The sequence below is a fragment of the Antedon bifida genome, chromosome 7, assembly GCF_963402885.1.
Source record: "Antedon bifida chromosome 7, ecAntBifi1.1, whole genome shotgun sequence".
Lineage (NCBI taxonomy): Eukaryota > Metazoa > Echinodermata > Crinoidea > Comatulida > Antedonidae > Antedon > Antedon bifida.
In genome coordinates, this window is record NC_136232.1 from 15,280,496 (window position 1) to 15,300,102 (window position 19,607).

General features: G+C 32.7%; 1 protein-coding gene across 1 annotated transcript in view; it reads right to left on the bottom strand.

Moving 5' to 3' along the window:
• Positions 1-738: 738 nt before the first annotated feature.
• Positions 739-19,607, bottom strand: part of LOC144849198 (transmembrane protein 135-like) — a 45,311-nt gene continuing 26,442 nt past the window's right edge. Inside the window, exons 9-14 of the mRNA XM_078706243.1 lie at positions 16,106-16,273; positions 11,878-11,941; positions 7,354-7,430; positions 1,596-1,694; positions 1,252-1,319; positions 739-1,067 (exon numbers count right to left, since the gene is read on the bottom strand). Of these exons, the coding sequence (XP_078562369.1) occupies positions 953-1,067; positions 1,252-1,319; positions 1,596-1,694; positions 7,354-7,430; positions 11,878-11,941; positions 16,106-16,273 (591 nt within the window). The 3' untranslated portion in view covers positions 739-952. The remainder of the gene's footprint in view (positions 1,068-1,251; positions 1,320-1,595; positions 1,695-7,353; positions 7,431-11,877; positions 11,942-16,105; positions 16,274-19,607) is intronic.

Here is a 19,607-nt window from a genome sequence, read left to right on the forward strand (position 1 = left end):
GTGTTAAGAATCAGGTGTGAAAAGGAAATTTATCCGGACACGACACAGGTTTGTTATAAGCTCGGCGGTGTAAAAGGGGTATTAGTCATAAAATCTCAATCTGTATCTTCTTCAATGTGAAACAAAATACTAAACAACACGCCCATATTGCTATCTGAATTTTTCTCAGTTTCTTGTTGTTTGCCTGTAGTGCTTTTGTAGAGCAAGTCTAAGATGATTCTCTTGACTAATGATGTTATATTGATTGATCAATTGGAAGCAATACAAAGGAGGGTACTTAGAATAATTCTTGGTATAAATTATATAAGCTATGAAAATGCTCTCAGTGTATGTAATTTAGAAACCCTCGCTACTAGAATAAAAAACCTATGTCTAAGGTTTGCTGAAGACCTTGAAAAGTCAGCATATTTTCAATCATGGCTACAGCCTAGAAATAAACCATACAACTTAAGAAAGACCAACCCATATCAACAAATAAAATGTAAAACTAAACGATATAAAAATAGCCCTTTACCATACCTAATTAACCTGTTGAATAATAAAGAATAATTACATTTAGCCAAAGTTGCCGTCATCAACCAATGTGAAATAATAAACAAATAATACATAAGTTTTAATACAGATATTTTATTAGGCCATGATTTGTAACAATTTCTTTGATTTTTCAATGTTTTTCTCATTTTCATATTATGTACTTTTTCTAATTTTATTTTAATAAAAGATGTTCTTTTAATGTGATAACTTTTTTATATGTGCAATATTTTGTAAAATTTTACACAATTTAGCCTTTGGGCTACAATGTAAATTTTCGTTTTATTGAATAAAACCCTTGAATATAGTTCTTAAAAAACTGATTTGATTGTTGTATTGTAATAATAGGTTTGTAATAAGTTTGATTATTATTTTTATTGGTGGTAGTAGTAATAGTTGTTTTTATTATTTTACTGTCAAATTATTGTGGTTGTAGAGATGTAAATCTTAGATCATAATCTGGCCAGTCATCAGGGTAAAGTTGAGATGCATGTGTTCCCATTTGGTCTAATAGTTTACGGTTCATTTGTCTGAATCTGAAATAAAAACCAAGAAATCCATGACATGATAACCATGTATAAACAATGTTAAAATGAATAAACTACATTTTTCAAGTGGTTTAAAATATTACATAAATACAGTATGTTTAGAATTGAAAAATAAAAGATAAATATAAAGTAATAAAAAGCAAAATAAGTAATGTTGTTGTATTGTACATACTTGTTACCAGTAAGTCGTAGTAGAAAACTCCAATAGGATGGCCGAATATGATGAGGTTCTAATACAGACTATAGGTATAAATAAAAGTTAATATATAGCAACATTTTTGACATAAGAAATTAAACTATTCAATTAAAATATAGATAAAATGATTGAATGCTGTACTACACTACTGAGAAATTTATGTTCTTTCCACAACTGAAATGGCCTACAAACTTATTTATTTTAATTGACTTACACCATGACAAACAATTGTTATCACGTTAAAAAGATTTCCTGAGCATGGTCATATAAGTTATTTGTTAATGTTAGAAAATATAAATTGAAAGATAAGTTTAACTTACAGCATGGAGTACAAGTGATGTTGAAAGTGCATACAGTATAGTGTTTCCATAGGGAATAGGTGGAAAATAACCATCTCTTACACAATTTTCATAAACATTCTACAATTTTAAATACAATATTTTTTACAATATTTTAATTTGAAAACATTGTTCAGGAGGGTTTTTAGGGAGAGACGACGTCTTTATTCAGGAGGCATTTATTTGGGGAAGGTGTTTATATTTTTTTATAATATGTAAAAATAAATACTCCCTAAATATGAAAAATACAACACAATAGTATCAAGCATTGATAAAATACAATAAACATTCTGGTAAATTATAGATCATGGAAGTCAATGAATTCTACTAAAAATAGAAATGTACAATATTGTGTATAATATATGCATGTGGCAGGGGTATAGTATATATATATATTTTTTCCATCTTAAATGTGGACTTGCACTGGTATTTAAATTCCTAATTATCCTTACAGTTAACAGCAGACAAAACTTTGATATAGGACAAAGCATACCTAAAAACTTCAAAAACAAGCATGATGAATGTGAAAGTGGAAGATTGTTGTGATTTATTTTTTTACATTTGGATGGTTTAGGCCTCGTTTTTCTACATAATTTATGCAGGTCAAGATACGATCTTCTGTTCTTGTTAAAACGATCATAGACAAGACTTCAATAAGTAAAGATTAAAGCCTATTGTTTCGCCAAACACAAGTTGACATGGCGACTTTAGAGCACGGTAATCCTAATATTAATAATGTTAAACCGATCTTTGTTAAAGATGAAGATATTAGATCTAAGGAAGATGAATACCTAAAGGAAGAGGATATTTTCTTTGCGCTGAATCAGGTTACAAATTGTGACTTTCTAGTCAGAGCCCAAAAAGTGAGGAATTTATGGAGGATATATGTTAATGACCATACTGAAAGGGTAAAAGTTATAACATCAGGGCTGAACATCAAAGGTAAACTCATTAATGTGCATGATAGAAACCCATTTTTAAGAGAAAACATAAAAACCTGCTTGTTGATCAAAGACATACCTCTGTCTGTAAGAGATGAGGAGATCACAGATACGCTGAAAACATTTGGATGCAAGGGAATTAGTGATGTGCAATACATAAAATTTTTAATAAATGGAAAGCTATCTCGGTTTCTAAATGGAGATCGTGCTGTGTTTGTTGAACCCTTTAAAGACAACCTCCCAAGGTTCTTTAAAGTTAATTCCTTCAACGCAAGGCTTTTTCATAAGGACCAGAAAGTGATACGAAATGCTTAAAATGCAGTTTGCCGGGTCATAAAGTATATGAATGTCCAACAAAGTTAAAAGAAATAAGATGTTATACCTGTAACAAGCTTGTACATGTCTCAAGTAAGTGTCAAGAGTTTTTAAATGAAAAAGCAAATACCAACGATTCTTTGGAACTGGACGAGAAAGTACAACAGATAATGAGAGAAGCTATCGAAAGGGTAAGAACAATTAACAGCGATGACGACACACAGACAGGACAGCATTCAACTCAAACAGCAAAAAAAGAGAAAAAGAAAGCAAAAAAGAGTGGAAAAAAAAGGGCGATCAGGAAAACAAAACATCAGAAAAAACAGCGAAAAGTACGAAAGGAATGCGACCAATTACAGACTTTGCCACAAATATTGTACCAGAACAAGACAAATATGAAGGTGTTGCAGCAGCTAGACAAAGTTTTGCTGCAAGCAAAAGAAAGAAAAATACAGTGGTGAAAATAATCTGGAAAAGAAAGAGAAGAAATCGGACTCTGTAAGTTAAAAGATGGTGTTATGTTTACAATGACACCTTTTTTTTAAAATATGTATTAAAAAGTACGGTAAATTGATTTTTTTTATGATAAAACAAAGAAAAAATATATAATAACGTATGGAAAACAACATAAAAATCGGCCCCTACAACTAATCTCTTTGAATGTTAATGGTTTGAAGAGCAAAAAATTGATATAATTTTGTTACAAGAAACTTATTTTGACAAAGCCAATATTAATGTTTATAATAAAATATGGAAAGGAGAATCTTGTAATAGTTTTGGAAAAACAAATAGCAGAGGTGTATCCATTCTATTTAAGCCAGGCTTAGATTTAGAAGATTTGAACATAAAATATGTTGACGCAGAAGGCAGAATACTAATATTGTAAGCTTTAAACACAAAAGTACAGTTTTAAATTTATAATATTCGAAGTATCATAAACACATTGATAAACTAACTACATACCTAAACCTAATCAACCACTCCTTTACAATAATAGGTATATCGGAAACATGGCTAAACAATACATCGAGCTATGACTTCCTCATTAGATAGGAAGAACCGTAAAGGAGGGGTAGTTGGTATGTTTGTTTCTTCTAAAATAGATATAAAGGAGAGAAAAGATCTATGTATTGAATCTTGTGAATTTATTTTTATTGAAATAATTGAAAAAAAATGTAACAATACAGTTGTTGGTATCATATACAGACCTCCTGATACGAATATAGAACTTTTTAATAGATCACTAGACAATATTCTATATACTACTGATATCGAGGGAAAATCATGCCACATGATGGGTGATTTTAACATTAATTTAGAAATGATTTTCTAGAAGTAATGATGTCGCATTCCTTTTACCCACCGATTTCAAGACCCCCTAGAATACAAAACAACACATCTTCATTAATTGATAACATTTTCTCCAATACACTTTCTGATCAAATATTATCAGGTATAAACATATATGATCATTTACCAGTATACCAAATTACCCACTCCATGCCTGACAAACATATCAACGCAAAAACCGGTAATATAGAACCTCATAAATATGCAATGAACGAACGAAATATAATTAAACTATATGATGACTTATTACCTCTTGATTGGGTTGACGTCTATGCAAGGACAAATCTCGATGATGCTTACAATGCATTTATCAACACTTTCGAGGAATTATATAATAGAAATTTTTTTATAAAGTAAAGTATAAAAAGTTCAAATAACCATGGATGGATGAGCTCAGGACTATTAAAGTCTAGCAAAAGAAACAAGTGCTGTACAAAAAATTGATAAAACATCCCTCGTCTAAAAATAAGGATAATAATATTAATAAAAACTTTATTTAATCACGGTAATACTTGGTCACCTCAAGGCCGTAAGACATCATACAAAAATCAAATTATCAGTTAACAACAAGAGTTTAACTAAAACTAAAAATCTTGGATTGTAAAATCCAAATTTACAAAAGAATAAACATCAAAATGAACAAAGCATAATTACAGTAAATGCTCCTAATCTTTGGAATATTTGTAACATAGAACATACTCTAGGTTAACGTCTGGTCAACATTTTATCAGTATACATGGACCATGGATCATTTAGACAAAATTTGTATATGAATTCATATCTATAATTTAACAACTTCCATAAAAAGTTTTAATCACATGGGTCACTTTTCATTCCGATAAGCTATAACAGATTAAAATATACTGTGAAGATGAAATTAAGTAACTCACGTTATTCTAATATTTTTATATGATGACGTAATAAAAATTAAACTGTTTGTAACTCATGTGAAAGAGAATTGATTGAGAAAGAATGTATTAAAATCTAGGAGAAAATGGGGTACGCATTAGCACGATGCGCTCTATTAAATTGGATTAACTAGTACAAAAGTGAAAAAAATTCTATCTTTAAAATTTGAGTGGCCATATGGTGATGTCAGAACATCTTGTAAATACAAATTGGTACAAACTCATTAGCTTCCATAAAAAATTTTTTTAAATGTGGGTAACCGGCCATCCTGAGGAGCTATAACTGATTAAAAATAGGTATATTTTTGCACAAATTTGCATTAAATTACCTATTCTTCAAAAGGTATGAAAAACAAAAATCAATTGCAAAAACGATTTTTTTATGCTTTGTACGAGCTGACGTGCATGTGCAAAACGCAAAAAAATTTGAGAATTTTGAAATGCTCAAAATGACCTGAAATGCATGAGAAATTGATTAGAAATTAATTTTGCGCATTTTAAAATTTTAAATATGCGTAATTGCAAACAACAAAAACAACAACAAAACATAGAAAAAGAAACAAGACAATTACAAGGAGTTATCCACTTGTAGCGGATAACTAAAAAAAGATCCTGACAATAACATGAGGTTATTTTCAGAGCGGATAACCAATAAAGTTGAAAATGATGCTATTTTATGATTATCCTTCATTAATAACAACTATTTTCTCTCTCTCTTTTTTTCGGTGACATTACAAGCACTGCCTATTAATATTAATATAAAATACTGTACTATACTATAATCGAAATATATCTGGGCCTATGTTATACTATAATTGTGTACCTATTAAACCACTTTTCTGAGGTTTGTCACCCTTTTTTAATTAAAAAAATACTTCCAAAATTCAGAAGTAAACAGGTAAACATTAATATCATGGCTGACATAAGGCCTATTTTTCGAACAAATTATATTTATATTTGATTTAGATGTGTAAACGCGACGTGAGCGATGTGCAAAAACACGGCATAACATGCGCGATGCATAAAAACTTGACACGCGTGATATGTATAAAATCAACACGTGCGATGTGTACAAACTTGACTCTCACTATGTGTAAAAAACATGACATGCGCGATGTGTAAAACTCAACACGAGCGTTGTGTAAACACAACACGAGCGTTGTGTAAACACAACACGAGCGTTGTGTAAACATAACATGAGCGATGTCAACATAATACGAGCGCTTTGTAAACTCAACACGAGCGATGTGTAGACTCAACACGAGCTATATCAACATAACACAAGCGAGGTCAACTTAGCATAGTTATGTCCGTCCTGGCGTGCCATAAACAACCATTGACAGTGTGTACCAAATCTGAAAACACTCCTATTCAGGGCAAATTGTTTAACCTAAATTTGTTTTGATCGTCAATAACTAGTTATCTAACTAAACTTATTTAGAAAACAGGGTTACATTAGGTGGTTAAAATCAGTACCGAATGTACTGTACGTACTAACTTTCTATACAATCGCGTAAGGATTCTAATAGGGAAATATGGAACTATATTGTATTGCTGCAGAAATGTATGTTACTCTATCTGCCGTGGTAAATATGGGAAAGCTAGAGTGAGTGAGAGACATGCTGTGTGACAGTGTTTGAAATGAAAACATTTTGGATTGAGCAATCAGTAATATAAGCAATGCAGCGATGCAATGATAGTACAGTAGGTTGTCTCCAAGCAATAACTCCATGGTATACTATTAATAAGATTGTATCGAAGGGTCTGTTTCTGCTGCATAACGAAAATTAACCGTTTATTTTAAAATAAATTTAAAATAACAATGACCACGTTTCTGCTCAATTTCTGCTCCGAAATAACCAGTCAAATCAGTAGGTGGTCTTGACAAAAATCGTTACCCAAAATGCAATTGGTCCTGGCAGTTAATTCAAACGTTACTGCAGTGTAGTTGACTCAGGGTCAGCACTGTAAATCAATAACCGTTATTTTGTGTTGCAGCTAAAAGTCACCCAGCTATAACCTGTTAAATGGCTGTTTTTAACCAGTTATTTTGTGCTGCCTTTTAACCGGTTACCACAAATTTGTCCTGTTTCTGCTCCCAAGAAAATGGAGTTATCACACCAATTTTAAGCGGTTATTTCTATGCAGCAGAAACAGGTCCGAAGTCCAACTAAGATAACAAGATGTCTTTTCAAACAATGAAGTATAAAGTAAAATTATTCAAACCTGTAGAATCTTTAAAAGAAAATAGAGTGTTGTAGTAGTACTTCTGTAGAAAACACTTGAGAGACCTGCAGCAAATCCTACAAAATAATGAAACAATCTGGTTTAATTTAAAGATGTATTGTCCTTCAAAAACATGAAAAAATGAAATTTAATTAAATCAGACTTTGAATAGGGTATTTTGTAGTTTTAATAAAGTTAATCACTTCCGTAGAAAAAAAAATCCTAAAAAATAATGTTTTCACTTATAATAAATGACAAAATAACGGTTAAATTCAACCAAAAATCCATTTTTTGCTTTAAATTACAGTTTTTTCAAGTAAATAATTTTTGTTTGATCTAATCTTTTAAAATAATGTTGTCAGTATTATAATAATTCACTGTCAAATGACTCCCATTTGACTGTCAATCTAGGCTGATATAATAATTCGCCATCAGATAATCATTGAATTATGATCAAACAGTCCATACTAAAAAGATTTGTTTGTAATATTATACAATTTATTCACACTTGAATGTCCCTTTATAGCACCTCACTGGCCAAGTATTTTTTGCTTTAAATTACATTTTTTTCAGGTACATTTTTTTTTCTGATCAGTTTTTTGGTTAAAGTAAATAACTATTATGTGACTTTGAAAAACATTTTTTAAGGAGACAATATATCTTTAAATATTGTTACGTCAACAAGCGAGCAGCGTTTTTTGTAAGAAATATCTCTTGCTTATTTAATAATATACCGGTAATAATTTTAGTGAATTGTGTATGACAACAGCAGCGACAACAATACTGTAATAATTAATAATAATGATAATTTAAGTAGAGTACATTGGCGCACATTCATGACACGACACGTACTGCTTGCATAACGTGTGTGCGCGCATGATATTTTTTCGCCTAGCACCAGACAGAAGATAGACACTGCCCTATGTGAAATTATTACTGTAAAATCGTGCTTTGATTCATATTTTATAGTTAGGCCCTATCATATAGCCTCTCCAGGTCCGTAGCCAGGATCTGTCAAGGGGGGGTTCGGACACTAAGTATTTGGGTCACTGCCGAATTTTGTTAAATGACACCCCTGATGGCCGGAAATGGTACTTTCGCACATAACATTTATGATAAATGGCACCTCTAATTGGCCGGAAAGACACTCTCATGCAGCATGCTACCAATGAGCAAAACGATCATACATTTTTCCTCTTCCTCACACACGTGGACTATTATAGTCATGATAACATTTTAACAATTCATTTGCAAGTCTTAGAAATTTACAAACATGTATCGCTCGGCATTACAGCGAACCCCCATTCCCGACACATTTTGAAACTTCCCGAGTTTCAATTTGTTAGTATAATCCATATGTTTATGCCAAGTTTACAATGTGTATTTACAACACGACCACAGACATTTTGTATTGATTGAACCAGGGTAGAGTGAAATTACATGGAAAACTCACAAACCTTCATCAAACGCCTCGATTACATAATCAATAAATGTGCAAAACTATTTGTCCGTTGTGTCAGTGTGACCATTAACCATCAATTTTCGTTTTTGTATGCTGATCTGTTATTTATCCACATTTCATGAAGTATATAGGCTACGGGTTTAACTAGATTAGCCAGTTATACCAAAGATTGTATAGCACTGCTACGTGGCGCAAGGTAGATAACTGCGTGATACGTTTGTAATTCATGGACGCCATTCCGGCGGACAAATTTGAACCGGAATAAGTCGTTGTCAAGGCAATATTGTACGATGTTTTGGTCAAAGAACAAAGTTGTCTAACCAAGCATGTCAATGTAAACACACATAATTAAATGCAAAGTCTGTTAAATACACATTGGGAAAAAGCACACAAATAAATATTTACACACATTCGTGTCTTGTTATTTGATGATGGTATCTTCATAATTATAAAATTTTATAAAATCTTACAACGTCACTTCAGTTATTATTTATAAGTTTATTAGCATTTTCATTGTTACTATACATTTTTGTTAACCTGTACTGACTTTACAACGCTACTGGCATTGAATGGGGGTGCGCGAGGTGGTAGTGGTGGTGGAACTGCAATAATAAACTTGATTGTATAGCGAAAACGCTAGCTCATTATCTGTACAAAAATACCTATCTAACCTCTGCAGTCACAGATTTTTTTAATGGATGATTTCTGTTATGAGTGGAATTTGTTAGGCACTGATTTATTACGCCTGGGGGAATTGACACTTGAAAGAGAGTTTGGAATCTTCGATTCATTGCCAAGCAAAACATTTGTATAAACGTATAAGAAATCTATTTATCTATCTATCTATTAAATTGTATTTTTTAAAGAAATTTGGTTTGTCTTCAACATTATGATGCTGTACTCAAGCTGTTTCCCCGGTTTTTAACTATTAAAAACAATTATTGCAGAAGGAGATAGGTAAATGCGAAGCATCCTCGCATTATTGTGTGCGGGTATTTTTCAAGATAAACATCCATTAGACAGTGTATACCACGATCGGAAAACACCCCTATTTGGGGCAAATCGTTGAACCTAAATTCGTTTTAATTGTCAATAACTAATTATCTAACTCAATTTAATTAGTAAACAGGGTTACATCAGGTGGTTAAAATCAATACCGAAAGTACGAATCCAACTTATACCATCGAATAAACATCCATGGACACCATTCCGGCGGACAAATTTGAACCGGAAAAAGTCGTTGTCAAGGCAATATTGTTAACGAACAAAGTTGTCTAACCAACCATGTCAATGTAAACACACAGAATTAATCGGAAAGAGTCCAGATCACAAAGAAACTTTGATTTTCCCTTTTCCATGAATCAACCCTCAAGATGGTTAACCACAGATACTTATAAAAATGTTCTATAAAACTCTACCTATATTTTTGATAGAATTCTATGTCAATCTATAGAAACAGATAATTTCTATAGAAATGTTTTAAAGAATTTATAGATTCTATATAGCTCCATAGAGTTCTATAGAAATTGCTTTATAGAAAATCTTAGTAGAATTTATGATTCTTTATAAAGCCTGTTTTCCTGTCAATCATTAAGTTGCGTTGAGGTTAAAATCATTAAAGTTGAAAATAAAATAGTGATGACGATGATCGAGTCGGACCGCTAATATTTACACATTTTTACGCTATCGTTCATAGTCTCTTGGTTCTCTCGAGCGTTGCTGGGACACGCGGACGTGAAGTATTACAAAACCAAGGCCGGCCACGCGCAGCTGGGCCCGCGTGAAAATTGAAAAAGTTACGGGTTTTGATGCTTAAACACAGCCTATGACATGCTTTCATTGATATCTTAATCTAGGCTTACACTAAAGACAAATATTAAATTTAATTGGCTTTATATTATAATTTAATTTGACTTGCACTTGTTTTTTTTAAATATCAGACCTTAAAGTGTACAAATAAGGTGAAAAACATTGTCGCGTTGTAAAAATTCAAGAATTGTCAGCGCGTACACATTTTTTCACAAACTGCATTGACGTAATTTGTGGATCATTTGATTGGTCAGTTTTAAAGATCATAACGATCATAATCGTAAAGTTGAACTAACTTTAACGATTGAAGATTTTAACGATTTTAAACCTTAATTTTGACCCTCTTTTCCTGTCACATCGTTGAATCTGTAAACTCAACACAACTTAACGATCGACATGAAAACAGGCTTTAACTATTTCAGATTTTAACGATTTGTATTATTGATTTTTTACCCCCTTTTCCTGTAAAATTGTTGAATCTGGCCATTCAATGCAACTTTACGCAACTTTACGTTGAACTTACTTTAACGATTGAAGATTTTAACAATTTTAAACTTTAATTTTGACCCTCTTTTCCTGTCACATCGTTGAAAAAATGTAAAATGTGCATTATGACTTATGGGGTTTACCAAGGTGGATAAGAGTTTTTATGGGTACGGATTGGTTTGGGTACGAGATGATCAGTACCAATTCATGAATGCATCTACAGGTGCGCATAGGCCTCCTTCTGATCCTAGCTCAGTGTGTACAGTCATGTCATTCTAAAACTCACTCAAACTAAATGTATTGACAATTAAAAAGATCCAAAAACAGTATGAAAACATCTTATTAATTTTTATCTTTGTATAATAAAAAACAAAAAAATAGAAGTTTGATGTTGTTTTCTGACTTATTTTTACAATTTATTGCCGAAAATACAATTTTCGCAGTGATTTGCCATTGCGATCCTCATGTTTCGGATTCTTCTATACCTACTCGTTGTGAGAGGTTCTCTAATTTTTAAGAGAAGTGTGACATCTTCCTACTACACTATCTTTGATGTGGTCTATCTCATGAATTAGATGCACTAATTAGAACGGTTGATGTCAAACACGCCTAAATGATGGTCAAAATCTAAAAGCATTCTTGTCGGTTTAAATAACCTACCGAAAGCACCTTATAACATACAATGAAAATATTGGCAAGCTGCTCTTATTTAATATATAATATAAAAAAGAACATCCTACTACAGGTACAATACCAATTTGACTTACCTGCTATTAATCCATGTATTGGATGATCTGTTTTTCTAAACCACCTGAATGTACAACATAGAGTCTGCATAAAAAAGGATAAGACATTGTAACACATTTTGTATCTTGCAGCCAAAGACAGCTCCTAATAGTTAAACACTATCCCATTATTGTAAAAACCTTTAAAAGTTTTCATTTAAATCAGTATTGATGCCTAGTCCTCAGTAAAAATAGAGGACAACAGATTTGTGTGTATGTGTCTTAATTTCATAAAACAATTCTCAAATGAAGGATTAAATTACATCTGCTCAAGATTCAGTAAGTAATATTACAGTGCACATTAACAACTAAAATTTAAACCTACGGTTTATCATCATTTATTTCGCCTTAAAAAAAACAAAAACATTAATAGGAACAAAATGTAAAACAATGGGACAGGACCTATAAATGAGGCTCTACACATTGAAATACATGTGCACATATTAAAAAGAAAAAATATGTGTATGCATGTATGTTCAGAGCGACTACTCCTTTATATGCAAATTAGGCTAACAATCAGCTAAATTGTATTATTTTTGTGAATTATTATTATTACGTTGTACAGTATTATCATACCATTTAATGCCTGAGCCAGCAGAACGCTTTTTAATTGGTCAAGGTGAATGTGAATTTTGCATCTGACCTAACCAGCTGGAGAGTCAAACCCAAAGTGAATGATGGCACCTCTAGATGCCCAGAAATAGCACTCTCATAAAACAATTTTTTTTAGCCCAAACCGGGTGGGAGAATAATAAATAACTGTGGGCCGCTTACTACAAAAAATACATTGTCATTTAGTTTAGGGGTGCAATAAAAGCAAATGTAAACCAAAGTTTATCGCAAACCCACTCACACGGACAGATATTTACGTAAGCGATCTTTCCACCACCCGTCAACGAAGAAATCAGTTTGTAAAACTCATCAAAAGAGCGCACACCATCAGCGACAAAAAGTGTCTTCAACAAGAAATACAATATGTCAACAAAGCATTGGAACTCAATGGTTACAACAGGAAAGACTTTTATCATCAACCAACATCAGCGATGTTGTAGAGTTCAGAAAGTCTGTATGTTTACCATATTTGGGACAGCTTTCTCATCTTATCCAGCGAGTACTACAAAACGCTGACATAAAAGTATTTCACAGTGTCTTCAAACGCACAAGGACAAACCATCTAAACACAGCCAACCTGGTGTATACTGTATTTTATGTGAATGTGGAAAGGTATACATTGGGGAAACTGGACGTGACCTTCAAACCAGGCTCAAAGAACATCAAGGCCATGCCAGAAGAGGAGAGCAAGACAAATCATCAATAGTTATGCATTCTCACAAACAACAACATCGAGTTAATTGGAAAGATGCTGAACTAATTGCTACCGTTCCTTCGTGGCATTCCAGACAAACCAGGAAAGCTATTGAAATCTACAAACACAACACTGTTCATCAAGATATTGGATTTGTTATCAGTGACATTTGGCTATCTTTATTCAACAAGAATCTTCATCAAACAGTAAACCATGCCATAGTTTCTGGCCAGTTTACATTCCACAATCCTGTCTAGACACATGGTCTTGTTTGACCAGTCTACACCCAGCTTCGAGACAATGCTATTGTTTTAAGCTTGTCTCATCTTGCTTTTCACACCTTTCAGAAACAATGCTCTCCTATAGCTAGTTTCCATTCACTATTGTTCATGAGAAACAATGCTCTTCTACAGCTAGTTTCAATCCCTTCCACTGTGTGAACTTGCCATTGTTTCTGGCTTTCACACCAATCCCACCCTTTTCCACTTATATTCCAAGTTTCCTGGACTTTCTGCATTCTCACTCCCGAGGACGATCAAAGCATATTGATCGAAACGTCGAGAAACTCAACAGTTCTTTTCAGAACTAACATATGTGGTGTACCGCAAACTTATATCATCGATATCTTTATTCATACGACAAATTTAGGAGATCTTGCTCGACACTAGTTTTTTGGCAATATCGTTGCATACACCGTCTAAATCTATCCATAATTTCGTACGAGCAACTACTTCCTTTAACCTAACTTAATGGTGTTTCTCCAGTAATGCCTTCATGATGAAAACAACATTTTATTTTAACGTTTTTAGGGGAGCATCAAAGCCCACATAGCTGTTTTCCTTAAATTACTACAAAGATGATTAAACATATTTTATTTGTTTGTTTATAATTTATTAGATGGTTATATTTATTTTTTTAATGTGTTTTGAATAAATAATTACATATTTTTACTAGATAATATTGTAATTAATAAATACAATGCGGAAAGGTCATGGGTCAATCTAGCGTGAAGAACTTTTAAAATACTGACGGTTAAACATCATACCCTCTTAGTGCCACGGGCGGCGTTAGACACCATATGGGACATGCGTTGAAAACCCCTAGTCGGCGATACACACCAAACGTACCTTCTGTGTTTGAGGGCGATAATCACTAACTTCTGCTTGTCTGAGGATTCTGGGATAGCTTTTATTCGATCAAGCGTAAAATTTTCTTTCGAAAAATGTCAACGAAAAAATTTTCGCTATAGGAAAATCTTTTGGAAATATCAATTAAAAACTAATTAATTAATCAAAATCATGTTGTTTGTTGATTACACGTTCTCCGTATCTAGTCACACAACCGGAAATACTGACTCCTTTGTTGAAAAATGTGCAACGCGAGACGAATTGTTTGTAGGCCCATGCAGCACGTTGTCAGAATTTACTCGCCTGAGTAACTTGCTTATAGTGGGCATGCTCAGACTAACGATGGTGATAGGATGGTTTGATTGGGCCTAGGCTAAGATTATACGATGGCGGTTTATTTGAATAAAATAACTCGTATCTAATTCTCCTATTATTACTTTTGTTCAAGTAAATATACATTTATAGGTATGTATTATAAATATTTGTTTGTTGGGGTTTTCTAAATATCATTTTATTATCGTTTTTATACGATTTTTTAAAGCAATTTCTTGGAAATTTTAATTAAAAATTAGAATTTTTTTTAAATTCATACATTTCATAAATAAAAATAAATCATACAAATATACATTATACATCATTTTACAGGAAATTTAATAAGGAATATTTGTTTTTAGAAACATTTTTTCATACATTTATGATAAAATGATGAAATTACTGTTTGAAAAATTTCAACTCCCTGGAGTATTACAAAAATGCTGTTCTGAAAAGAATACGGTTGAGGGGAAATGGCTCTCTCTCGGGAATTTGGAACTAAGAGGGTTAAAGGACGATAACATTTTGTTGCCGTATGTTAGATGCTCTGTGCGGAACCGCCCATTGCTTGATCATTCACTCGGTATTTTGTTTTGCGTTAAAGTTCAATGTGAACACACCTCTAGGGGAAGCCCCGCTAAAAAGCACACTTTGGGTGAGAAGGCAAATTCATTGCTTATTATAGCTCTATCTATATTTAATATTTACACCAATTTGTTGAGGAAATAAAATATATCTATATTATCTAAACAATAGGTACGCGGTTATCTGGCAGTGTAATCGTCATGGCCTAGCTCGATGTAGTGCGGTATTCGCGTCAATATCATGCTACATCCAGGGACCAAATCTTAAGTTATTTGCAAAAATGTTACTCTTTACCCCATAATTGTCAACAATTATTACTAATGACAAACAAATTTCTTTATAATGCACAGTATATTCATTTTTGAAAGAATGTTAACTTCAATTTTCTTATTTATTGTGTCTATATGTTTAAGGAAATATTAGTTTGCATAAGATTTCTTGTATTTTTGTGTTTAAAATTGAAATTTATAAGAATTTAGAAGAAATTGCATTTTTGATTAAAGGTCAGTGACCTTTAACGATGTCAATAAATGTTGGATTCATTTTTAAAAAGTATATTACCATTTGTTTATTGGGTCTATATGTTCATGAAAACATCAGTTTGCATAAGATCTATTGTAATTTGTTTGTTAAAAACTGAAAGTTATAAGTTAATATTAGAAAAAAAATTACCCTTACCTATACCCCAATTTTTTTGTTTGCATATTTTCCATAGACTAATAAGCTGTACAATTGGCATTGCTATCATGGATTTCTAAAAAAATTGACATACTAAGCTTTCCAAAAATGTATGGTAGCATGTGCTACGAATTTGATACTGCTTTCGCAAAAAAATGATACTGGCCCATGGACTAAGATTTACATTTGAAAAAATAGATACCTTGAATATAGCTGTATATAACCCTAGAAAAATACCAAGACGAAAATTATCATGATGGTAGAGTGAATGCAGCAATCCACTTGGAATTTGATTTAATCTCATCATTGACTTTAAAATGTTGAAGACCATCTGAATAAGGTATCCGATTCCAAACTGTCTACAGAGGCTCTGAAATGACAAGTAGAAATATTTAGTACAAAATAATCTCCTTCATAATCCCCTTTGTTTATTTGTTTGAGAATAGATAGAGGGTCACAATCATGGATTTATGGCTATGCATGATTTTTTTTTCACCGCTCTTAACGCAATGGGCCTCTAAATTCTCCAGCTAATTGTATTTTATTGTTTATGATCAGGTAGTTTAGTATTACTTATGATTTTAAGATTTTAAAATAAAAGCATTTATGATATGAAAATGGTCAGTACAAATCTGTAGAGTTTTCTTATCTCATCTAAAAAACACAGGAATGTTCTTCACAGAAATGTTTTTAAACCGCTTCGAAATACAGTATAGCTAATATTATAAAGCACAATAATTATAAAAATTGTATAAGAATTTTTCGGGTGGCCGCTTACGGGAGGTAATTTACCATACACAAAATCTAATTTTTAGTTTAAAAAAAGTGGCTGCGGCCACTTACGGGAGGTACCAAATGCACTAATTAGATAGGAAGAACAAACAGGCTTTTGAAAGTGCGGCCGTTAAGGGCGGTGGCCGCTTACGGCAGGTGGCTGCTCACGGAGGTTCAACTGTATCAACAAAAAAACATGTACTGTTACACATATCGTACTCTGCCATCATTAGGGACTTTTATTAGTTACGCACCCTTGTGTGAAGACGACGACAACCGACAGTATCTCTCTCCTCCCCTCTCTTGTGGCGCGAGGCACTTCTGAATCGCTTGAATTTCACGCTAAGCTCCACCCACTTTATTAAAGCTCATGCATAAATTATTCATGAGCACCGTCCTGTGGCTTCCCGTTGTGTTTCGTAAAGTCCCTATTATCATTTCGTGATTTTTATGATAAAATATGCAGAATTACTCAAATGTAACTAAGCAATGTAATTTGTGTCTATATGAAAAATACATTTTTATATTTTAACCTAAACTAGGCACACTTAACAGCAAAAATGAGCTGGTATCTACTTGTAGATATAGATAGAAATTTCTAATTAATAACACAAAAAGAACCACAAACAATAGGCAATTATAAACAAATAAACAATCCGACTTCCTGCCCATACATGTTATGTAACCCTGTAGAGCTGTGTCACACTGTCAGTTATGGTTGTTGAGTGTGTTAGCTTTGTTAGCATATGAAACAAATTTGTAGTCAATAAAGGGTTCAGGGACGATTCGGCCCTGAGACGATTCGGCCCGGGACTATGCGGCCCGCTTTTGGTGGGACGATTCGGCCCACTTTTGGGCCGAAACGTCTCACTTTAGACCAAATTCATATTCATTGTTTTGGGTATTTATCAAGTTTTTAAAGGTGTTTAACAATCCGCATTTTATTGATATTGACAATGTTGATATAATATATATAATAAATTACTAAAAAACGTAATTTTATATTCAATTTATTACTTCGATTATTTCGTGCATTCGCCAAGCGGCCAACAGAGGGCGTAACTTGTTTACATCATTAGCGTGACTAAAAATTGATCATTTTCGACAATGTTTTCAAAATGTTTGCTTTATTGCATCTTTATCCCTAGTAGTATTACCCCATAGTCTCTCTGAAAATAAAGTTTGGGGAAAAAGCTTATTTTATGCTTATAAAATGCATATCAAAGCCGATAAATGTAAGTGTGCCGAATCGTCTCAGGGCCGAATCGTCCCAGGGCCGAATCGTCCCGGGCCGAATCGTCTCAGGGCCGAATCGTCCCGTTACCCAATAAAGTACTATGAAGTAACCAAGTTTTATTTTTTATTTGTGATACATATCTAGCTCTACCAATGGTATCGAGCACTGTAACCAGACAATCTAGTTATCTCTTACTCATATATATATATTCTTCACTTGCACTGATGAAGGGCTAGTGTTGCCCAAAAGCTCTGCTAACTTTTCTGGCTGTTTTACTTTATTGTTTTGATTTAGCTTTTCGCTTTTTTTTTTTTTTGGTACTGTATCTCCATTGAGATCCAGCCACTGATTTTTTCAGTTATTTGCCTTTGGATTTATATATAAAACAAATATATCGCAAAGCACACTTGTTGAGCACGCCACGGCCTAGTTCACACGCAAGGGGTAGGCTACGCAAGGCGTACACCAGGGCTTACGCCATACGTGTGAACAGGCTCTAAGCTGCTAACTATACTTTGTTATCGGCTTTGAATGTACTGCCTCTTTCTACACTTTTTTACTGTAAGGTGTAATAATTAAATTTTGTTTTCACGCTGCTGCTCAAACATGAGGTTTACTCATTCAGAGGCTATAAGCAAGCAGCAGTTATAGTTCTAGAGGCCGACATTTTTGATAATTTGTAAACTAGGATGGGTCATGATCAAATAACAAACCTCAAAGCACTTCTGGGAGAAGAGAGTCTATGAAAACATTTGCTGATAATACAGTATTATATAGATGCATGTAGGCAGTAATCTGTAAAATCTTGTTCAATAAATAATGACTTCGTTCTTGCTGTCAACCTAGCCAGTATTATAATAATTCGCTGTCAAATAATCAAAACATTATTTTGGTTGTCTAGGCTGGTATTTACAATGAGTCCCATTTGACTGTCAATGTAGACCGATTATAATACTGTAATTTGCTGTCAGATAATCATGGAATTATTATCAAAACAGTCCATATAATACTAATAGTAAAGTTTTTGTTTGTAATAGGATACAATTTGTTCACTTCCAAGCATCTAGGCTTGATGAAGTGACCCCCAGACTTGACCTTAGCAATAAAATAAAGTAAAGTTACAGAAATTGAGTCTGTTTAGTATAATAAAGTAATATTATTTAGACATCATTTTTATTTAAATTATTTAATAAGCACATCATCTTTTACAGATTCAGTATTTTTTATTTTTCAATTTCAATTGCACAATGAATTATGACATATCAAAGTATGTCTTGTTGTATTTTACTTCAAATACAAAAGTTATTCACTTCTGTATTTTACGTATTTATTCACGTATATAAAGAGAAAGAAGCGTTTAATTATAACCCAAAACCATTGTCTGACAGACAATTTAAGTATTTTTTTGCTTTAAATTACATTTTTTTCAGGTAAATAATTGTTTGGTTAACGTGAATAACTATTACGTGACAATAAAATGACACATTCAAAAACAAATTTGAAATAAACAATATTTTTAAGGGGGACAATATATCTATAAAACTGTTACGTCAACAAGCGAGCGGCGTTTTTTGTAAGAAATATTTCTTGTTTAATTTTGTAAATTGCTTAATGCTGATCACAGCCGTCCAGTAAAAAAGTAACAAAATCCATAAAAAGAAAAAATATAGAAAACATTGCAAGGTTATGGAAA